This window comes from Gymnoscopelus microlampas, assembly GCF_963454915.1.
Source record: "Gymnoscopelus microlampas genome assembly, chromosome: 14".
Taxonomy (NCBI): Eukaryota; Metazoa; Chordata; class Actinopteri; order Myctophiformes; family Myctophidae; genus Gymnoscopelus; species Gymnoscopelus microlampas.
The window spans coordinates 24,646,610-24,663,362 of record NC_139951.1 but is presented as its reverse complement, the minus strand read 5'-3'; the positions used below and the strand labels follow the sequence as shown (position 1 = coordinate 24,663,362).

The following is a 16,753-nucleotide window of genomic DNA, read 5'->3' as shown; positions in this document are numbered from 1 at the left end:
GGAGGATTTCACCAGCACTCCTTGGCTTGGGGATTTGATCCCCAGCAGCAACACCCATTCCTAAACCCCTCATAGTACTGTCTGTAACGTGGACAAAAATGTTCTTCCAAATGCCTTCCGTTAAGTTCATGAAACTCTCAAGAAGAATATACCCCCAGAGAAAGGTGCAAATCATGGGTTTATAATATGGCATGGTTTGATAAACCGCATAGTTACTATGCTGTATGCTGTGTGTATGGTCCTTTTTTGTGGTCGGCGACCACCCACGCTTAAAATATAACACGTCATGGTTGTTGGATAAAATTGTACCCCAGATGGAATAATATGTCATAGGTTGTTTGTGTGTACCTTGAAGCCAAAGGCCTCTGCAGTGAGGTAGCGACTCTCGTGGTTGATCAATCCAAACTGCAGCTTCAACGGGCGATTCCCATTGGCAGGCATCGTAACCTAAGAGAAACATAGAGAGAGAGAGAGTGAATAAGAGGAGGTGGGGTGGAGGGGGTGGTTGGAGTGGAGAAAGATGTCAGGAATGGAGTGTAGCAGTAGAGAAAGAGAGAGAGAGGGGCTAAAGACTGAAAAGAAAGGAGAAGTACACACAGAGGCATGTATTTCAAGGGGTGGGGGGGGGGGGGCTGAGCGGTGAGGTCATGGGGAAATTGGGAATGATGAAATGAGAATGGCCGAAAGACAGGAAATCAATTCATTAAGGTACAGTATATAAAGTGCTCCAGAGACCACAATTTCTTGCCCCCCCCACCCCTCTCCGCCCTTGTCCTGGTTTTATATCTCTCCACCCACAGCCTCCTAATTTACTTACTGTGGTTTGTGGCTTCCTCTGTGGAGTTTCTGTGGCTTTCCGTCCCGGGCTCCCAGAATTTAAAAAGGTTTCTTTTACAAAGGTTCTTCTTTGTAATTCTGTCTTTCACTTATTCTCTCCCTCTCTCTCTCTCTCCCCTGGGACAAGGCTCTCTTTCCTCTCTGCTCGTGGTCCTTCTCTCACGTTCTGTCGTTCGGGGTTCCTTCCTTGTTTATGTTCCCTAATCAGGATTAGAACCAGTGAAGGACTTGATGGTTCAATCCGGAGTCTGACGTCACCCCCCTTCTCTCTCTCTCTCTCCCTGTCTCTCTCGCTCTCTCTCTGTGTCTCTAGTTATCCCCACTTCTGCAACCCTCTGTCAGTCCCTCTCCATCTCTTTCAGTCTCCTTATCCCCACTTCAACAGCCTCTTCTCTTCTCCTCTCTTTTCTTTTCTTCTCTTCTCTTCCCACTTCTGCGACCTCTCTCTCACTGCCTCTCTCTTTCTCCGCCTCCTACTCGACAGCGCTCTCTCTCCCCAACTCCCTCTTCTCACCTGTCCCGTTACTCTCCCTCAATATTTCCAAAGTCTCTCTCCTCTCTCTCTCAGTTTTTAGCTTTCGGCTCTCCTCCTACTCCCTTTGCTTCTCGTCTCTCTCTGTCCGTCTTTTATCCCACGGAGCTTTCCGGACCGTCTCTCTCTCATACACATGCACGCTTCTTTGAATTCCTTCGCTGACTTGTGGTCCAGGTTCCTGGGGCGTTGGATGCGGGTTTGATCAGCAGGCCTGGCGCGAGGAGAACATCCTTCCAGGTCCCGCGAGGTCAAAGACGGCAGAAGAAACGAATCCCTCACTCTGCTCCCAAGCATAAGCCCTCCATCGCCGTTAAACTTCAACAACAAAGAGCGCTCGCTCTTGTAGTCTTAAGTCTCTCTCTCGGTCACTCATTCTTTTCATCCTCTCTCTCTTGCTCTCTTGCTCTCTCTGTCTGTCTGTCTCTGTTCCTCTCTTTCTTTCTCACTCTCTCTCTGCCTCTCGCTCTGTAACCTACCATGTGTGTAATCCTGCCTTTCTCTTGCTCTCCACTTTATCCTAAGCTCTGCTCCTCTCGCCTTCCTCTCACCATGAGGCATGCACAAAGACAGGTAACTGGAAACAATGCACGTGCACGCACACACACACACACACACACACACACACACACACACACACACACACACACACACACACACACACACACACACACACACACACACACACACACACACACACACACACACACACACTTACAGTACGCACACATGAAGACACGCAGGCCACACACACACACACACACACACACACACACACACACACACACACACACACACACACACACACACACACACACACACACACACACACACACACACTTACAGTACGCACACACACACACACACACACACACACACACACACACACACACACACACACACACACACACACACACACACACACACACACACACACACACGTGCGTGCGTGCGTGCAGATACACACTGACTCTGTCCCACTCTCTGTGTATGTGTGTTTCTCTCTAACACACACAGTGTCTCATGGTAACCAGAGTGCTCCCTGTGTCTTTGGGGCAGTAGCTTGAATGCGGCTCCCCTTACCTGCGGAGGCTTGAGGGTTGGGTTACACACCTTCTCTGATTTCAAGCGCTGTGTGGGTCGGCGCTAATAGAACAAGTGTGAGTGTGACGGGAGGTGAGGTGTGGAGGATGGAGACAGCGATGGGTTTTTGTGTTAAAGTCTAGAGGCTGACAGAGACAATCTACATGTCTGAATGTGGGACAGCGCACATCCTGTAAACAGAGAGTTTACAGGTCAATTTGGGTCCATTTCACTCTCTCAGTTAAATTGACGTGAGGATTTTACTATGCAGACGGTGCATGAGTATTGGGGGTAGAGGTGTGTGTGTGTGTGTGTGTGTGTGTGTGTGTGTGTGTGTGTGCACGTACGTGCATGCGCGTACGCGTGTACGTGCGCGTGCGCATGTGTGTGTTATCAGCCTGATAGAAGTTGTGTTTGCAGAGTAAACATGTGTGCCCATTGCGAGTCCATCTAATCCTCCAGCCATTTATCCCAACCTGGCTAATCTACTACCACTACCCCCTCTCCCTATTACACACACATGCACTCACTCACACTTACACACAGTCACACACATTCACACACAGTGGCCATCTGCCCGTCAAGAAACCATAAACATACACATAGACCTATTCACCCCTAACAATATACTCATAAGCACCACACACACACACACACACACACACACACACACACACACACACACACACACACACACACACACACACACACACACACACACACACACACACACACACACACACACACACACACACACACACACACACACACACACACACACACACACAGAGGTCAGAGGAAGGTCTGAGGGTCATAGTAGAATCCACCCACTCATAGATTTACTCCTCCTGTGACCCAGACTTGAACTTAACCAAAATGTGATCAACAACATCTCTCTCTCTCTCTCTCTCTCTCTCTCTCTCTCTCTCTCTCTCTCTCTCTCTCTCTCTCTCTCTCTCTCTCTCTCTCTCTCTCTCTCTCTCTCTCTCTCTCTCTCTCTCTCTCTCTCTCTCTCTCTCTCTCTCTCTTCCCCCCCCCCCCCCCACACAGTTCACAGAATTCATCCACAGAAATGACACCTACTCAAACCACAACACTGTTGTCATGGAGAGTGTGAAGTAAACCACATTATGAGTTAGTTTCTATTCAAGTTCAGTCATCTGCTGCTTGCAAAATATTGTTACCATAGAAATAGTTTCAAAATGTAATTAATTTAATCAAAAATGTAATTAAATTTAATTGTATACACTATGAAGTGTATACCCGCTAATACACAGTCTACCACCTAAATGTTTTGGAATGTTAGCCTTCATATAATTCTGAAATCATTAACTCAATCATAAAATTATGTCTGAAATGGTCTCATGGTCTGGATCTCTGAGAGAGCTACCATCAACCATAATAATGACATCCCAGATTACTAGATGTACTGTACTGTATATGTGGGTCAACTTGCTGGCTTATGACGCCATGCGTACAGCTGCTGCTGGCACGGGTTTGAATCCTGCACAGAAATGAACAATGAGAATTTGAGCGTGTGCTCAAGAAGTTGGACTTGGCACAAACACTAGGGGTTCGATTCTCATCAGTGACCACCCCACGCTCAAACTATAACACGTTGTCCAACGATTGTTGGATAAAGTCATAGCTAAGATGGAACATGCTATAGGTTTGTTTGTACCTTAAAGCCAAAGGCCACTGTAGTAGTGACTCTCGTGGGTGATCAGACCGAAGTGCAACTTCGACAGGCATCATAACCAGTGGTGTAAAGTAACTAAGTACATTTACTCAAGTACTGTACTTAAGTACAATTTTGAGGTATTTTTACTTTACTGGAGTATCTAAAATGTTAAGTACTTTTACTTCTACTCCACTACATCTCAGAGGCAAATATTATACTTTTACTCTATTATTTTAGAACTTTAGTTACTAGTTACTTTTCAGATATAAATTATGAATTATGGTACATTAACCACTTTAGCCCTATTTTATACCTATCGGCTATTTTCAAACATTTTAGTACTTTTACTTTTGGTACTTTAAGTACTTTTTGATGCCAATACTTTTGTACTTTTACTCAAGTAAATTTTGTCCACAAAATTCGGGACTTTTACTTGTAACAGAGTACTTCTACATTGCAGTATTGATACTTTTACTTAAGTAAAACATTTGAGTACTTTTTCCACCACTGATCATAACCTAAGCGAGAGAGATGGAGTGAGGGGCCAGGGCCTTTTTTCCAGTGCATCGCATACTCCATTCAGCTTAATTCCTACTGTCTATTTCAGTACATGGAAAAGCAATGTCCACTGCCCACTGTCCTTAAACACACTAAAACTAGACTAAGAGTAGGAAAAGTAATGGAAACTAAAATGACTCCTAACTTCTGACTAGAACAAGTATTTGTTGTAGTCAAATATTATGTGCATACTAGGGAGGTTTCGTACTGTATACCAACAGGGGGCGCTCCTGTTCCATAGACTGAATGACCAACATGCAGCCTCAGCATTTTCTGCCCAAGTTTGGATGTTAAAGTTATTGTTTGATAGTGTGCTTATATTTCTACAGCGCAGTATGCCTCTATGTTTAAATGTTAAATTACCCAATAGATATATTTAACTTAAAATAACGTTTTAATTGTAAGCCTGCTCTTTGAGAGTGTGTTTCTATGCATGTAGATCTGCCAGATCTAGCTGCCATACAGATTCACTTGGGAAATGCGAATTTCATTCATAAAACCATCCGAGCCGTCTAGATTTGAAAAGATACTCGCTTTTGGAGATCAAATCACTTCACAGTGCATTATACATTCACTATGCTCTTCTACATGGCCAAGTCAACTGATCTCCCCTCGGTAAGAAGAGCTTGTGTGTGTGTGTGTGTGTGTGTGTGGGTGTGGGTGTGCGTGGGTGTATGTGTGTTTGCACGCGCGCGCTTCTGTGAATTCAATACTCCTTATCTTTGAAATAACGGACATGAATTGGAAATCAGAGCCCTACATTTGCATACTATAGAGTCCTCATCAAGAAGACAGCCTCTCCCTTTCTCCTTTCTATCTCCAATCTCCATCACTCTCTTCCTGCTTACCCTCTTTCTGCTCTCTAGTATTTTCTCTCTCGCTTCTTTTTTTACCCTCTCTTTTAACCACTTAAGCCCTAGTTTATACGTTGTCATACAAGTGTGTGTAGTATAATAAATAACCAATCTATAAGCTCACAACACGTCGCATTGGGAAATTCTCAGAAATGTTTGAAAACGTTCAACCTATGACATGCCCAGAATAGGGACCACATACTGTCACACAACACAGAGCAAGTGCAAGGAAGTAGGCAGGAAAAGCAAGGACAGGAAATGTCCCCCCCCCCCCCTCCCAAAAAAATTGCAGTTTGCCGTTACTGTTATCAATGCCATTATTTTCATTACTTTCACTAATATCACTATTATTGTATGTTCCCTCCCATCCACGCGTCCTATCCCACGCGTCATTAGCTCTCTCACTGTGGCCCCCAGGGGCCGTTGTCATTGTCTGTTGACGCACCGACGCTTCCTGCTGGAGCCGTTGGCACGGCGACGCCTGTCGATGGCCAGGCAACCAGATGTTTTTCTTTTTTTTTGTTGGGGGGGGGGGGGGGGGGGGGGGTGGAGGCTGTGCCAGGTTCACCGTGGCAACTGCGGAATGGTGCTTTAGAAGCCATTATGGCGCTCCTCTGATGACACTCAAATAGCTATCATTACACCTCCTCCAAGGAGACAGAGAGGGAGGGAGGGAGACAGAGAGATGGGGAGAGGTGTGGATAGGCAGGAGGGAAGAGAGGGACAGAGGAATGGAATGGAAAGAGGAGGAGGAGGGAGAGAGAGAGAAGGAGAGAGAGGAGAGGGGGGGTGAAAGCGGGAGGGAGTAGGGAGAAGAGAGGAGCTTTGAGAGAGACAAAAAAGAGAGGGAGAGAGATTCCAAGAATGAGAGGAAGAAGGAGGGAAGGATGGATGGATGGAACAGTGGAATGGTGAGCAGTGGGAGATAGTTAAGGGTGCAGAGAGATGGGTGGGAGGTGTGTGTGTGTGTGTGTGTGTGTGTGTGTGTGTGTGTGTGTGTGTGTGTGTGTGTGTGTGTGTGTGTGTGTGTGTGTGTGTGTGTGTGTGTGTGTGTGTGTGTGTGTGTGTGTGTGTGTGTGTGTGTGTGTGTGTTGTGGGCGGAAGGGGGGGGATGTAGCGGTGGCAAATTACATAGACAGAGGGAAGGAAACTGAGTTAAAGATACATATAGCGAGCACACGGGTGCAGGGATGAGAGGCCAGAGAATGAATGAGAGAGAGAGAGAGACAGAGAGAGACAGAGAGGGGAGGACAAGAGAGAGGGTGGGGGGAATTTAAAATGACCATTTCTGAGTTAACAGCCCCCAGCTTTTTCTACCCTATTAAGTCCTATTCTCCCATTACCTGGAACTGCAGGGTGCCCCCCCACACACACTCACACTCCTCCCTCTGTACCCCAAGTGTTCTCCTGGCCTTCTAACCCCTTCTCCTCTGCTCCTCATATTTACGTGTTCCCCCTTCTCCTCTCTGCTGCACACTCCTCTTCCTCCCCTCGTCATTCCACCACACTTCTTCATCTTCATCCCCTCCTTACACCTTTGCTCTGCTGCTTTCTCTAGTACTTCTCTTTCATACTGTTCTTTCTTTCTTTCTCGCTTTCTTTAGTCCTCTTGAATGTTTGTCTATTTCTCCTTTTGCCCGTCCCCCCCTCTCTCATCTTCTGTCCCTATAGGTGTATCCTTCTGTCATGTATCAAGTTATCAACTGGTTTTCAGGACCCAAACAGGATGCACACAGTGATTATTTTGACTATCAAGGAAGACGTATGCGTAGCCTGCAGCCTCTAGTGACACATTGTGTCTTTCTGTTACCATCGGGACTACAACAACAAAAGTTAAATTGCAAAGCTGTATGATAGTGACTAAATGGTCTTCTGCATGAATAGGACACCTAGGGGTTCTGGAAGAACGTAGCAATGTGATTTGTCTTTTTTTGGTCTGTTTGAAACTTAGGAAAAGTCACATTAAACATCAGAGTATTTTACTGTTAAGTCTGGTGTGTTAATTACACTTTCAAAGTTAAATTAGCATGCCGGATTTCTCTGTGTAATAAGTAGAGAATCTGAGAAATTAGGCGAAAGATGTTTGATTCAAATTTAAATTTGATTTAAAATCTATAGGCTGGCATGAAAGAGAAACATAATCAATTTACAAACAAATCCTCAATTCTACCGAATGTCCCCCTTGGGAACAAATAAGGTTTCATTTTCAAACGCTGTCAGACACATACCGTGATCCCAAACACAAGCACATCGCTGCAGGCTACGTTGCCCTGCTGACACCTAAATAACCCCTTACAGGTTTTTTCTAACCCCTACATTAACCACTAAAGCCCTGTTTTACACTTCCGCTATTCTAAAATAGCCAATCTACAAGATGCATCGTGACGCGTCGTAAGCTTTTGATATTTTGAAAATATTTGAAAATGTTTTGCATATAATGACATGCCAAATATAGGGACACCAGGGTTAATGTGGTCAAGGGAGCAACTTCCAATCCCCAATGAAACGCCACAGTGTCTTGCTCAAGCCATCTTTTGACAAGGCGTCCCGTTGGCAGGACAAACAAACCTGCGACCCTCCGCTTGCAACACGGTCTGTCCAACACTATTCCTCTTTACACCCCCCCCCCCCAACCCTAACACACACACACACACACACTGCAAAATCGTGTTATTTTCACTCTTCCCAAAAGAAAAATGATCTTACACTCTCAAAGAGTTTAATACTCAGGATTTTGCAATGCATCTGTCCAACCAGAGGTCCCTCCTCACGGCTACTCACACGGCCACCCTGGCCTGCATCCCTCCCCCATCTCCTCTCCCATTTCCTGTGTCCATCTGTCTTATTCTGTGCCCCAGTCTCTCTCTCTCTCTCTCTCTCTCTCTCTCTCTCTCTCTCTGTAGAAGGCCCCTTTTCCCTGTCTTTTCTCCTCTCAATACCCCATGCCCCCCTCTCGTTCTCTCTCTCTCTCTCTCTTATTTTTTTATCCCCCCTATTTCTCCTCTTTCACCTCGCTGCACCCAGCTCTTCTCCTCCTGAACTCTGTTCCTCCTGTCCATGGGGACCGTAGGTTTTTTGGGGACTGATGAGATGGAGGTAAGCCAATCCCTGGTCTCCGCTGTCAACCTCCCGCTTTGTCGATACCCCCCCCACCACCACCACCACCATACACATGAATTGCACACACACAATCAATCACAAGCACACACACACACACACACACACACACACACACACACACACACACACACACACGCAAACACCCAACCTCTCGTTCTCATACACACGTATACTCTGTCGCTCTCATTCACACAGAATTACGCTCTCCCACACACACCCGAGCATGCGCAAGCACACATGCGAACACACACACACACACACACACATGCGCGCACACGCACGCACGCCCACACACACACACAGAGAGAGATTGACCGTCTCTCTTTTTCTTTCTATCTCAGATACCTTCTTTCTGTCTGTCGTTTCTCTCTCTCTCTCTCTCTCTCTCTCTCTCTCTCTCTCTCTCTCTCTCTCTCACACACACACACACACGCTCGGTGTACTGTCTTGCATCAATATATCCATCCAGTCGGCTGTTTGCAGTTGTAATTTCCAAAGCCGCCACTCAGGGGCGGTGTCGGTCCATTCCAGTCTGGGATGGGTCCCTTATGGGAACCTATATGTTTTTTGAAGGGGGGAAAAAAAATCAGAAGATTGATGCTTGGTTTGTCACTGTTGGTGCCTGTGTGACTGCATAGCACAGGAGGGCAGGATTCTGGAACTATTTTTAATCGCTGTTTTAATGTTCCTTTCGTTTGGTTAATGGGGAGGAGGGGGGCGTCTAGAAACATAAGTAGTAGTGATCTAAACGCAGAGGACGTCAACATGTGGACGCTATCAAACTCTAAATCAGTGGTTCTCAACTCGTGGGTTGGGACCCCCAGGGGGGTCCCCACATGATTTTTGGGGGGTCCCCAGATGACAGTGATGTGAAAGTTTAAGGACTTTAAAGACCTTTTTTGATACCTAAAAAAAAAAAAAAAGAGACCATTACTGCATCAAAAGTAATCAGTAATGTCAAATAGTATGAGAAAGAGGTAAAGATTGTGAAAATAGCAGATCTACAAGCTCACAACGCCTCGCCCTGCGAGGCGTTGTGAGCTTGTAGATCTGCTATTTTCACAATATTTATCTGAGTCAAACTAAATGTAATGCCTCATCTCCTACCTTTCCAAGTGCTTGTCAGGGTGTGGGGGGGGGGGGGTCCCTAGTTCAAATATGATTATTTTGGGGGGTTCGCTGCCTGAAAAGGTTGAGAACCACTGCTCTAAATCATCGACTGCAATTAAAATAGCATAGAGCCAGAGAGAGGGGAGGTGTGTGGGGATATCAAAGGTGTTCTGTGGAAAATCACAAAGGGACCTTTTCCCCAACAGCAGCCCACCAATCCTGATATAATCGCCTTGTATTTCAACAATTCTAGTCATCAGTCCCGCAACAACATTACTACTACAATGTCTGGATCATGTACACATCGCATATCTGAGAGAGACCACGTAAGGCAGTGGTTCTCAACCTGTGGGTCGGTCCCCACATGATTTTTTTGTGGGGAGGGGGTGAGGGGGGGGGGGGGGGGGGGGTTGAGGGTCCCTAGATGATAGTGAAGTGACAATTTAAGGACTTTCACGACCTTTGCGAGGTGAGGCGTTGTGAGCTTGTAGATCTGCTATTTTCACAATATTTATCTGTGGAACGATGCCAAACAAAATGGGGGGTCTCCCCTCACCAGTTCAAATATGATTATTTTGGGGGGGGGGGGGTCACGGGCTAAAAAGGTTGAGAACCACTGACATAAGGTATGGCATCGGCGAAGGAGAAGGGCCAGGGCCACGGTTTTAGGGTGTGTACGTGTGAATGTGGGTTATACTTCACTGCAGAGCAGCCATTTATCACATGCTTTTAATCTCATTGGTTTTCTTGCATGCTGATTTGATTATGATCAGAGAAACACATATAAAGCCAAAAGCCTACAGGACTATTTTTTGCCCCCATGGGCTACAGTGCTGCTATTACCCCCAGATATTTTCTTTAAATGCGTCTTAAAATGTGCCTTTGAAACAGCTCGGATCAACGGATATATCTTGTTACTAAAACAAACCATCCCTGGCATCATTCATTAATTCACATTTGGCTATTTGCAGCAGTATAGGGTTATTTTATAGTGCTGCCTTTTCTTCCTGTGTGGTAGGAAAGAGTTAACAGACATGGTCTACAGCGTTGCCAGATTTTGCGAGAGAAACAAGGAACCACGTCTATGAAAACAAGCCCAAAAGAAGCGAGCCCTTCGCCCTTTAAACATAATACATTGGCTATTTGAAAATAGCCGATCTACAAGCTCACAATGTGTCGCTATGCGATGCATTGTGAGCTTGTAGATCTGCTATTTCCCCCCCAAAAAAGAATATTTTTAAAACATTTTAACAACACAAATCTTGTATGGAGTGGGAGTCCCTGGCACAACATATTTTCAGATGCGGATACGCAGGACAAATACATATTAATGGGCTTGTCCTTGACGAGAAAATGTTTAAGAACCACTGGTTTAAACAAAATTAGAAAATAAGTGCCCAAATAAGCAACTACACCTTAGAAACAAGCCCAAAAAAACGCAAACCGCAACTAACAATATTTTAAAGCAACTTTACAGAAAAACAAGCCCAAAGTTACGTATAATAAGTGGACATGGCAACCCTGATGGTCTAAACGTGATGACTGAGGGGCTATACGAAACTGCGAACCAATCCGTGTTGAGATTAACACTTTGTGCCTCCTTGATTGGCCGGCGCTGGGCTGAATGCATGGTCGATGTTGTTTGGAACTCACGACCCACGTGGGGTGGGGACTATCACTCGGGCTCCTATTGGCTCAGGGCGCAATATCAAGACCCTCCTTCGAGCTCCTATTGGCTTAGGGCACGCTATCAAGACCCGCCCGTGGATTTTCGGCCAGTTGATTGGTGCGAACACCCGCGCCTCGACTCCTCCCCCTGCCTTGTTTTCCGTCCGAAAGGAAAATAACCCTCTCTCTCTCTCTCTCTCTCTCTCTCTCTCTCTCGCTCTCTCCCCCCCACCAGTGTTGCCATGTCCGCTTATTATAAGCGACTTTGGGCTTGTTTTTCTGTGAAGTTGCTTGTAAATATTGGTAGTTGCGGGTTGCGGGTTTTTTGTGCTAAAGTGAAGTTGCTTATTTGGGCTTGTTTCCTATATGTTGTTTAAAACCAGTGGTTCTCAAACATTTTCATGTCAAGGACCTCCAAATGAATATGTATTTCTGCCAGCCTGCCAGGGCAAGATTTGTGCTGTTAAAATGTTTCAAAAGATATTCCAAAATGTTCACATTTTCTTCAAGATTTTTTTTAATGAAAACAGCAGATCTACAAGCTCACACCGCTTCGCATAGCGACGCGTTGTGAGCTTGTAGATCGGCTATTTTCAAATAGCCAATGCATTATGGTTAAAAGGCGAAGGGCTCGCTTCTTTTGGGTTTGTTTTCATAGGGTTGGGGTTGCTTGTTTCTCTCGCAATACCTGGCAACCCTCTCTCTCTGTCTCTCTCTCTCTTGCTCGGGCCCCCGGTCGGTTCGTCGCTTCACATCTATCAGAGGCGCGTGAAACGAACTCAGATCTGACATTTCGCACCGGGTCCTCTTAACAACCGCAATATGATTTCTTTTAAAAACACGATTATTAGATATGATATTTAACTCCGTACCGTGCGTCGTCTCTTCTGGGCTGCAAACGGCCCGCCACTTTCAAAATCTGTCAGCCGACGTTGGCCATTATTTCGTTTTATTGCCAATTGCCTGAGACGTATTCCTCCACCTCTCGCTCTCTGTGTCGCTTCTTCCCTTTCTCTTCATAAGGCAGCCGGTCGCCTCTCTTGCTCTCTCTCTCGCTCTCTCTGCACACAGTGCATAATGCCATGGACAGAATCAAAGGTGGCATCTCTCTCTGTCTTAACACACACACACACACACACACACACACACACACACACACACACACACACACACACACACACTACTAGGCTTGTTCAGGAGATACAACAAGCGATGTTGTGTGGTGACATGTCTCACAGACAGCCACCACAGGACTGTTAACATTTAAATGACCTTCAATGACTTAATTAGATTACTAAAAATTAACCGGAGAGCAAACTTAATTAAATACTGCGTGCGAGAAAGTGGCCGTTCTCGCTGCTCTCTGGCCTTATCTTATCATATCTATCTATCTATCTATCTATCTATCTATCTATCTATCTATCTATCTATCTGACTCAGGCCTTTGTCCACCATCTGTCAGCTCTTCATCATCCCATCCAACCCTTTTTTTCTCCCTCACTCTCCATCCACAGACCTTTAGTTCCATCCATCTTTCTACTCGCTCCATTCTTGTCCCCACACACTTCAGGTCTCCTGTAGAGCTTGGAATCGGACTGGGGACATACACGCCCTAACCACTCGGCTATCGGGCCGTCCCAACAAATTAAATTAACACTTAGGATTCCACAGTGTATGCCCGGTACAGATGGGATCCGCTCATCCACCCACCACCCTACATTTCAATTCACGCATCCTCCACACTTACAGGGTGCAGGCGGGTGTGTGTGCGGCAAAGGCAAAGCGTCACTGTGTACATTAATGAGTTGAGAGGGAGAGCCCTGTAGTGTGGGGACCATTTTTTGCTTGTTTGCACTCAACACCTGCCTAGATGTAACTGGACTATTTGAATGTACTGTAAAGGTACACACTTGTCATAAATGCTCCCTAAAACATAACAGCTAACAGTACATGAGTCGCTAATCACTGAAGTGAAGTACAAGGACATTTCTGACAGCAAAATGCACATGGAACACATGCAGCAGAACCCAGCGTGTTAAATTAACACTCCAGATTTGACTTTGCAGGTAGAGTTAAGAATACTGATTCACTGGCATCTATATGCAGTACATTGAAGAATGAGAAGGCAATCATCTCAATTAGATTTCCCTATCAACATCATTCTCTGGTGTCATTGTGCAATCAGATATAGGTATATCACAAATGTCTCACCTGTGTGTGTGTGTGTGTGTGTGTGTGTGTGTGTGCGTGCGCGTGCATGTGCATGTGACAGTATGGGAAGAGAGAGGTGAGGGCCAGGAGGAAAGGGGAGACACCCCCCTTGTGTGTGTGTGTGTGTGTGTGTGTGTGTGTGTGTGTGTGTGTGTGTGTATATGTGCATGCGTCCCGTGCGTATGTATGTGTGTGTGCGCGCTCGTGCATCCGTGCATTCATGCGCGCGTGTGTGTGTGTGCGCGGCGATTGTTGTCGTGGCAATGGTGGCCGTGGTGGTGGTTGCCAGGGAGACGGTGGTTGCTTGTCTGACCCGTCCCCCCTCGTGCTGTCACGGCCGTTATTGATGCACGCCGCTGCTCGGCATTGTGGGAGCACGGGAGGGAAGGAGGGAGGGAGGGGGGAGAGGACAGCGGTTAATGAGTTCGCGACGAACGAGAGACTCGCCCCCTTCTCTCTTTCCTTTCTCCCCCCTCTGTCTTTTCCTCTCCCCTAACTCTATCTCTTTCTGCTCTCTCTTTCATTCCCACCCCTCTTTCTCTGTGTCTCTCTCTGTATCTCTCTCTCTCTCTGACTCTCTCTCTTTGTCTCTCTCTCTTTCACACACACACACACACACACACACACACACACACACACACACACACACACACACACACACACACACACACACACACACACACACACACACAGAGTGTCTCCTTGTCCACCTACACACCCACTGCCATCTCTCCTCTTCTCTCCATCTCTCTCTGGCTCGGTCCATCGTCCCCCCCCCCCTCCCCACACACTCTTCCAACTCCTCCTCCTCTTCCACTCTGCTCTCTCTCTCTCTCTCTCTTTCTTCCCCTCCTTCATTTCTCATGGGTGTCTGTCTTGTGTGAGTGTGCATTAAGAATGTGCGTCTCTCGTGATCCATCATGACAAAATGCACTTTCTCTCTCCCTCACTCACACATGCACGCACGCACGCGCACACACATACGCACACACACTCTTGCGCAGGCGTACACACACACACACACACACACACACACACACACACACACACACACACACAGCGCTCTTGCGTGGACATGTCCACCCCCCCACACCCGCACTCACCTATGCTCAGCCCACAGCGTAACAGACTCATTCACAACCACTCCTCTCCCCTCTCAGTTATTCACCAGTGTACCACACGCACACACGCAGGGCGCGCACACACACACACACACACACACACACACACACACACGCACACAAGCACACGCACACGCACACACACACAGATGCTGCCCCGCTGTTCTGCCTGAAGCTAAGAGAGCCAGCAAGATTAATAATGACCCCTGGCTCCCCATAGACAGACCCAAATATACACAGTTTGGAGAGAGAGGGGAGAGAGAGAACATGAGGGAGGGAGAGAGAGGGACAAAGAGAAAGACACAGAGAGAGGTAGATAGTGGGGCAGATAGAGAGAGAGAGAAGGCAGAGGGCAGGAAGGAGGGAATAAGGCAAGTATAGGTGGAGAGTAAATGTACACAGTTTAGAGACAGAAAGGGGGGAATTGCAGCGGAGATAGAGGGAGAAGGAGGGACATAGATGGAAGCGTGTTGCATAGAATTTGGAAGGAGAGGAGAGGGGTTTTGGGAGAGAGGAGGAGGACGAGGAGGGGAGCGAGGGAGAGAGATGAGAGCGATGAGGGCGGATAGAGAAGAGTGGAACGCTAAATAAACACAGTTTGGAGAGAGAGAGAGTGAGTAGGAAGAGGGGAAGGCGAGAGAAAGGAAGAGTGTGTGAAAGAGCGAAGGAAGAGAGAGTACTTTAGCAATGATGGCTGGGTACTAGTTCTCACTTTCTTACGCTACGGCGCTCACACAGCCTTTTCAGCGCTCTCTCTACCTCATACACACGCACACACACACATACAGGCACCAACATGGATTAATGTGTTTCGCTGAACTATTTCATTTATTACTGTCGGAGGCTTTTTGTGATGAGGGCATTTTTCAGGTTGCTAACCATTATTCCCTCTGGGCCTGGGGCTTCTCGCACAATTGTGTGTGTGTGTGTGTGTGTGTGTGTGTGTGTGTGTGTGTGTGTGTGTGTGTGTGTGTGTGTGTGTGTGTGTGTGTGTGTGTGTGTGTGTGTGTGTGTGTGTGTGTGTGTGTGTGTGTGTGTGTGTGTGTGTGTGTGTGTGTGTGTGTGTGTGTGCGTGTGTTTATGTGTGTTTGTCAATTGGAGACATACCCAGCCATTATTAGTCTAACCAAATCAGAACATTCCATATCCGTTTGAGCATTCAGGTGGCCATTTTGTACTGCACTTAATGTTCCCTTGCCTGTCGTATGGCCCTGCCAATTGTCAATAAAAGCCTGCACGGCTGGAAATGAGTTTGTTTTACATGGAGGTTCTTTTCTTTCTCTGCGCCATCGTGCCCCGCAACGTACACACAGCATGCGATACTATGTGTCCCGTCTATCAATGTACACACAGCATGTGATACTATGTGTCCCGTCTATCAGCGACCCAAAGTATTTGGGGGAAACCGGTGGAGAGAAAGGGTGGAGAGGGGAAGTAGAGCATCACAGAGAGCGAGAGGGGGAGAAGAGAAAGAATCTGTGTGACAGAGTAAAAGAGGCATGGAGATTGAAATATTGTACACTACTGCCAGGGTTTGATTTGTTAACCACGTAAGCGATATGAACTTTGATGTACAACTAGTGCTGAAAATAGGCAATCTACAAGCTCACAATGTGTTACGATGCGATGTGTTCTGAGCTTGTAGAGCTGCTATTTTCGCTATTTTGGAAATTACAAAATAATTATAATTAGGCTAACATACATTTCAAATGTATAATTAAAGGATTATATTGTGATAATAGAAAACATAAATATGAAACATACTCTACTGTATCACACAGTCTACATTTCCGGAAAGGAAATGCATGTACTTAATTCAGTCTGACCAGATGCAGGGATAAAACATATCGTAACCGGAGATGAATGACCAGAGGGGATATCAAAAGCCGAGGCATAGATCCCCCCAGCAAATTGAACCCTGACTACTACGACACTCACTCCTGTCCTGATGTTCCTCCCCCACCAGTGTATTAAAAAT

The 16,753-nt window shown here is 46.4% G+C and overlaps 1 protein-coding gene across 1 annotated transcript in view; it reads right to left on the bottom strand.

Annotated features, from left to right (window-relative positions):
* fscn2b (fascin actin-bundling protein 2b, retinal) overlaps positions 1-9,174 on the bottom strand; it is a gene marked incomplete at its 3' end in the record, with an annotated part of 22,619 nt that extends 13,445 nt beyond the window's left edge. Inside the window, exons 1-2 of the mRNA XM_084079020.1 lie at positions 9,094-9,174; positions 349-447 (exon numbers count right to left, since the gene is read on the bottom strand). Of these exons, the coding sequence (XP_083935146.1) occupies positions 349-441 (93 nt within the window). The 5' untranslated portion in view covers positions 442-447; positions 9,094-9,174. The remainder of the gene's footprint in view (positions 1-348; positions 448-9,093) is intronic.
* Positions 9,175-16,753: the final 7,579 nt, after the last annotated feature.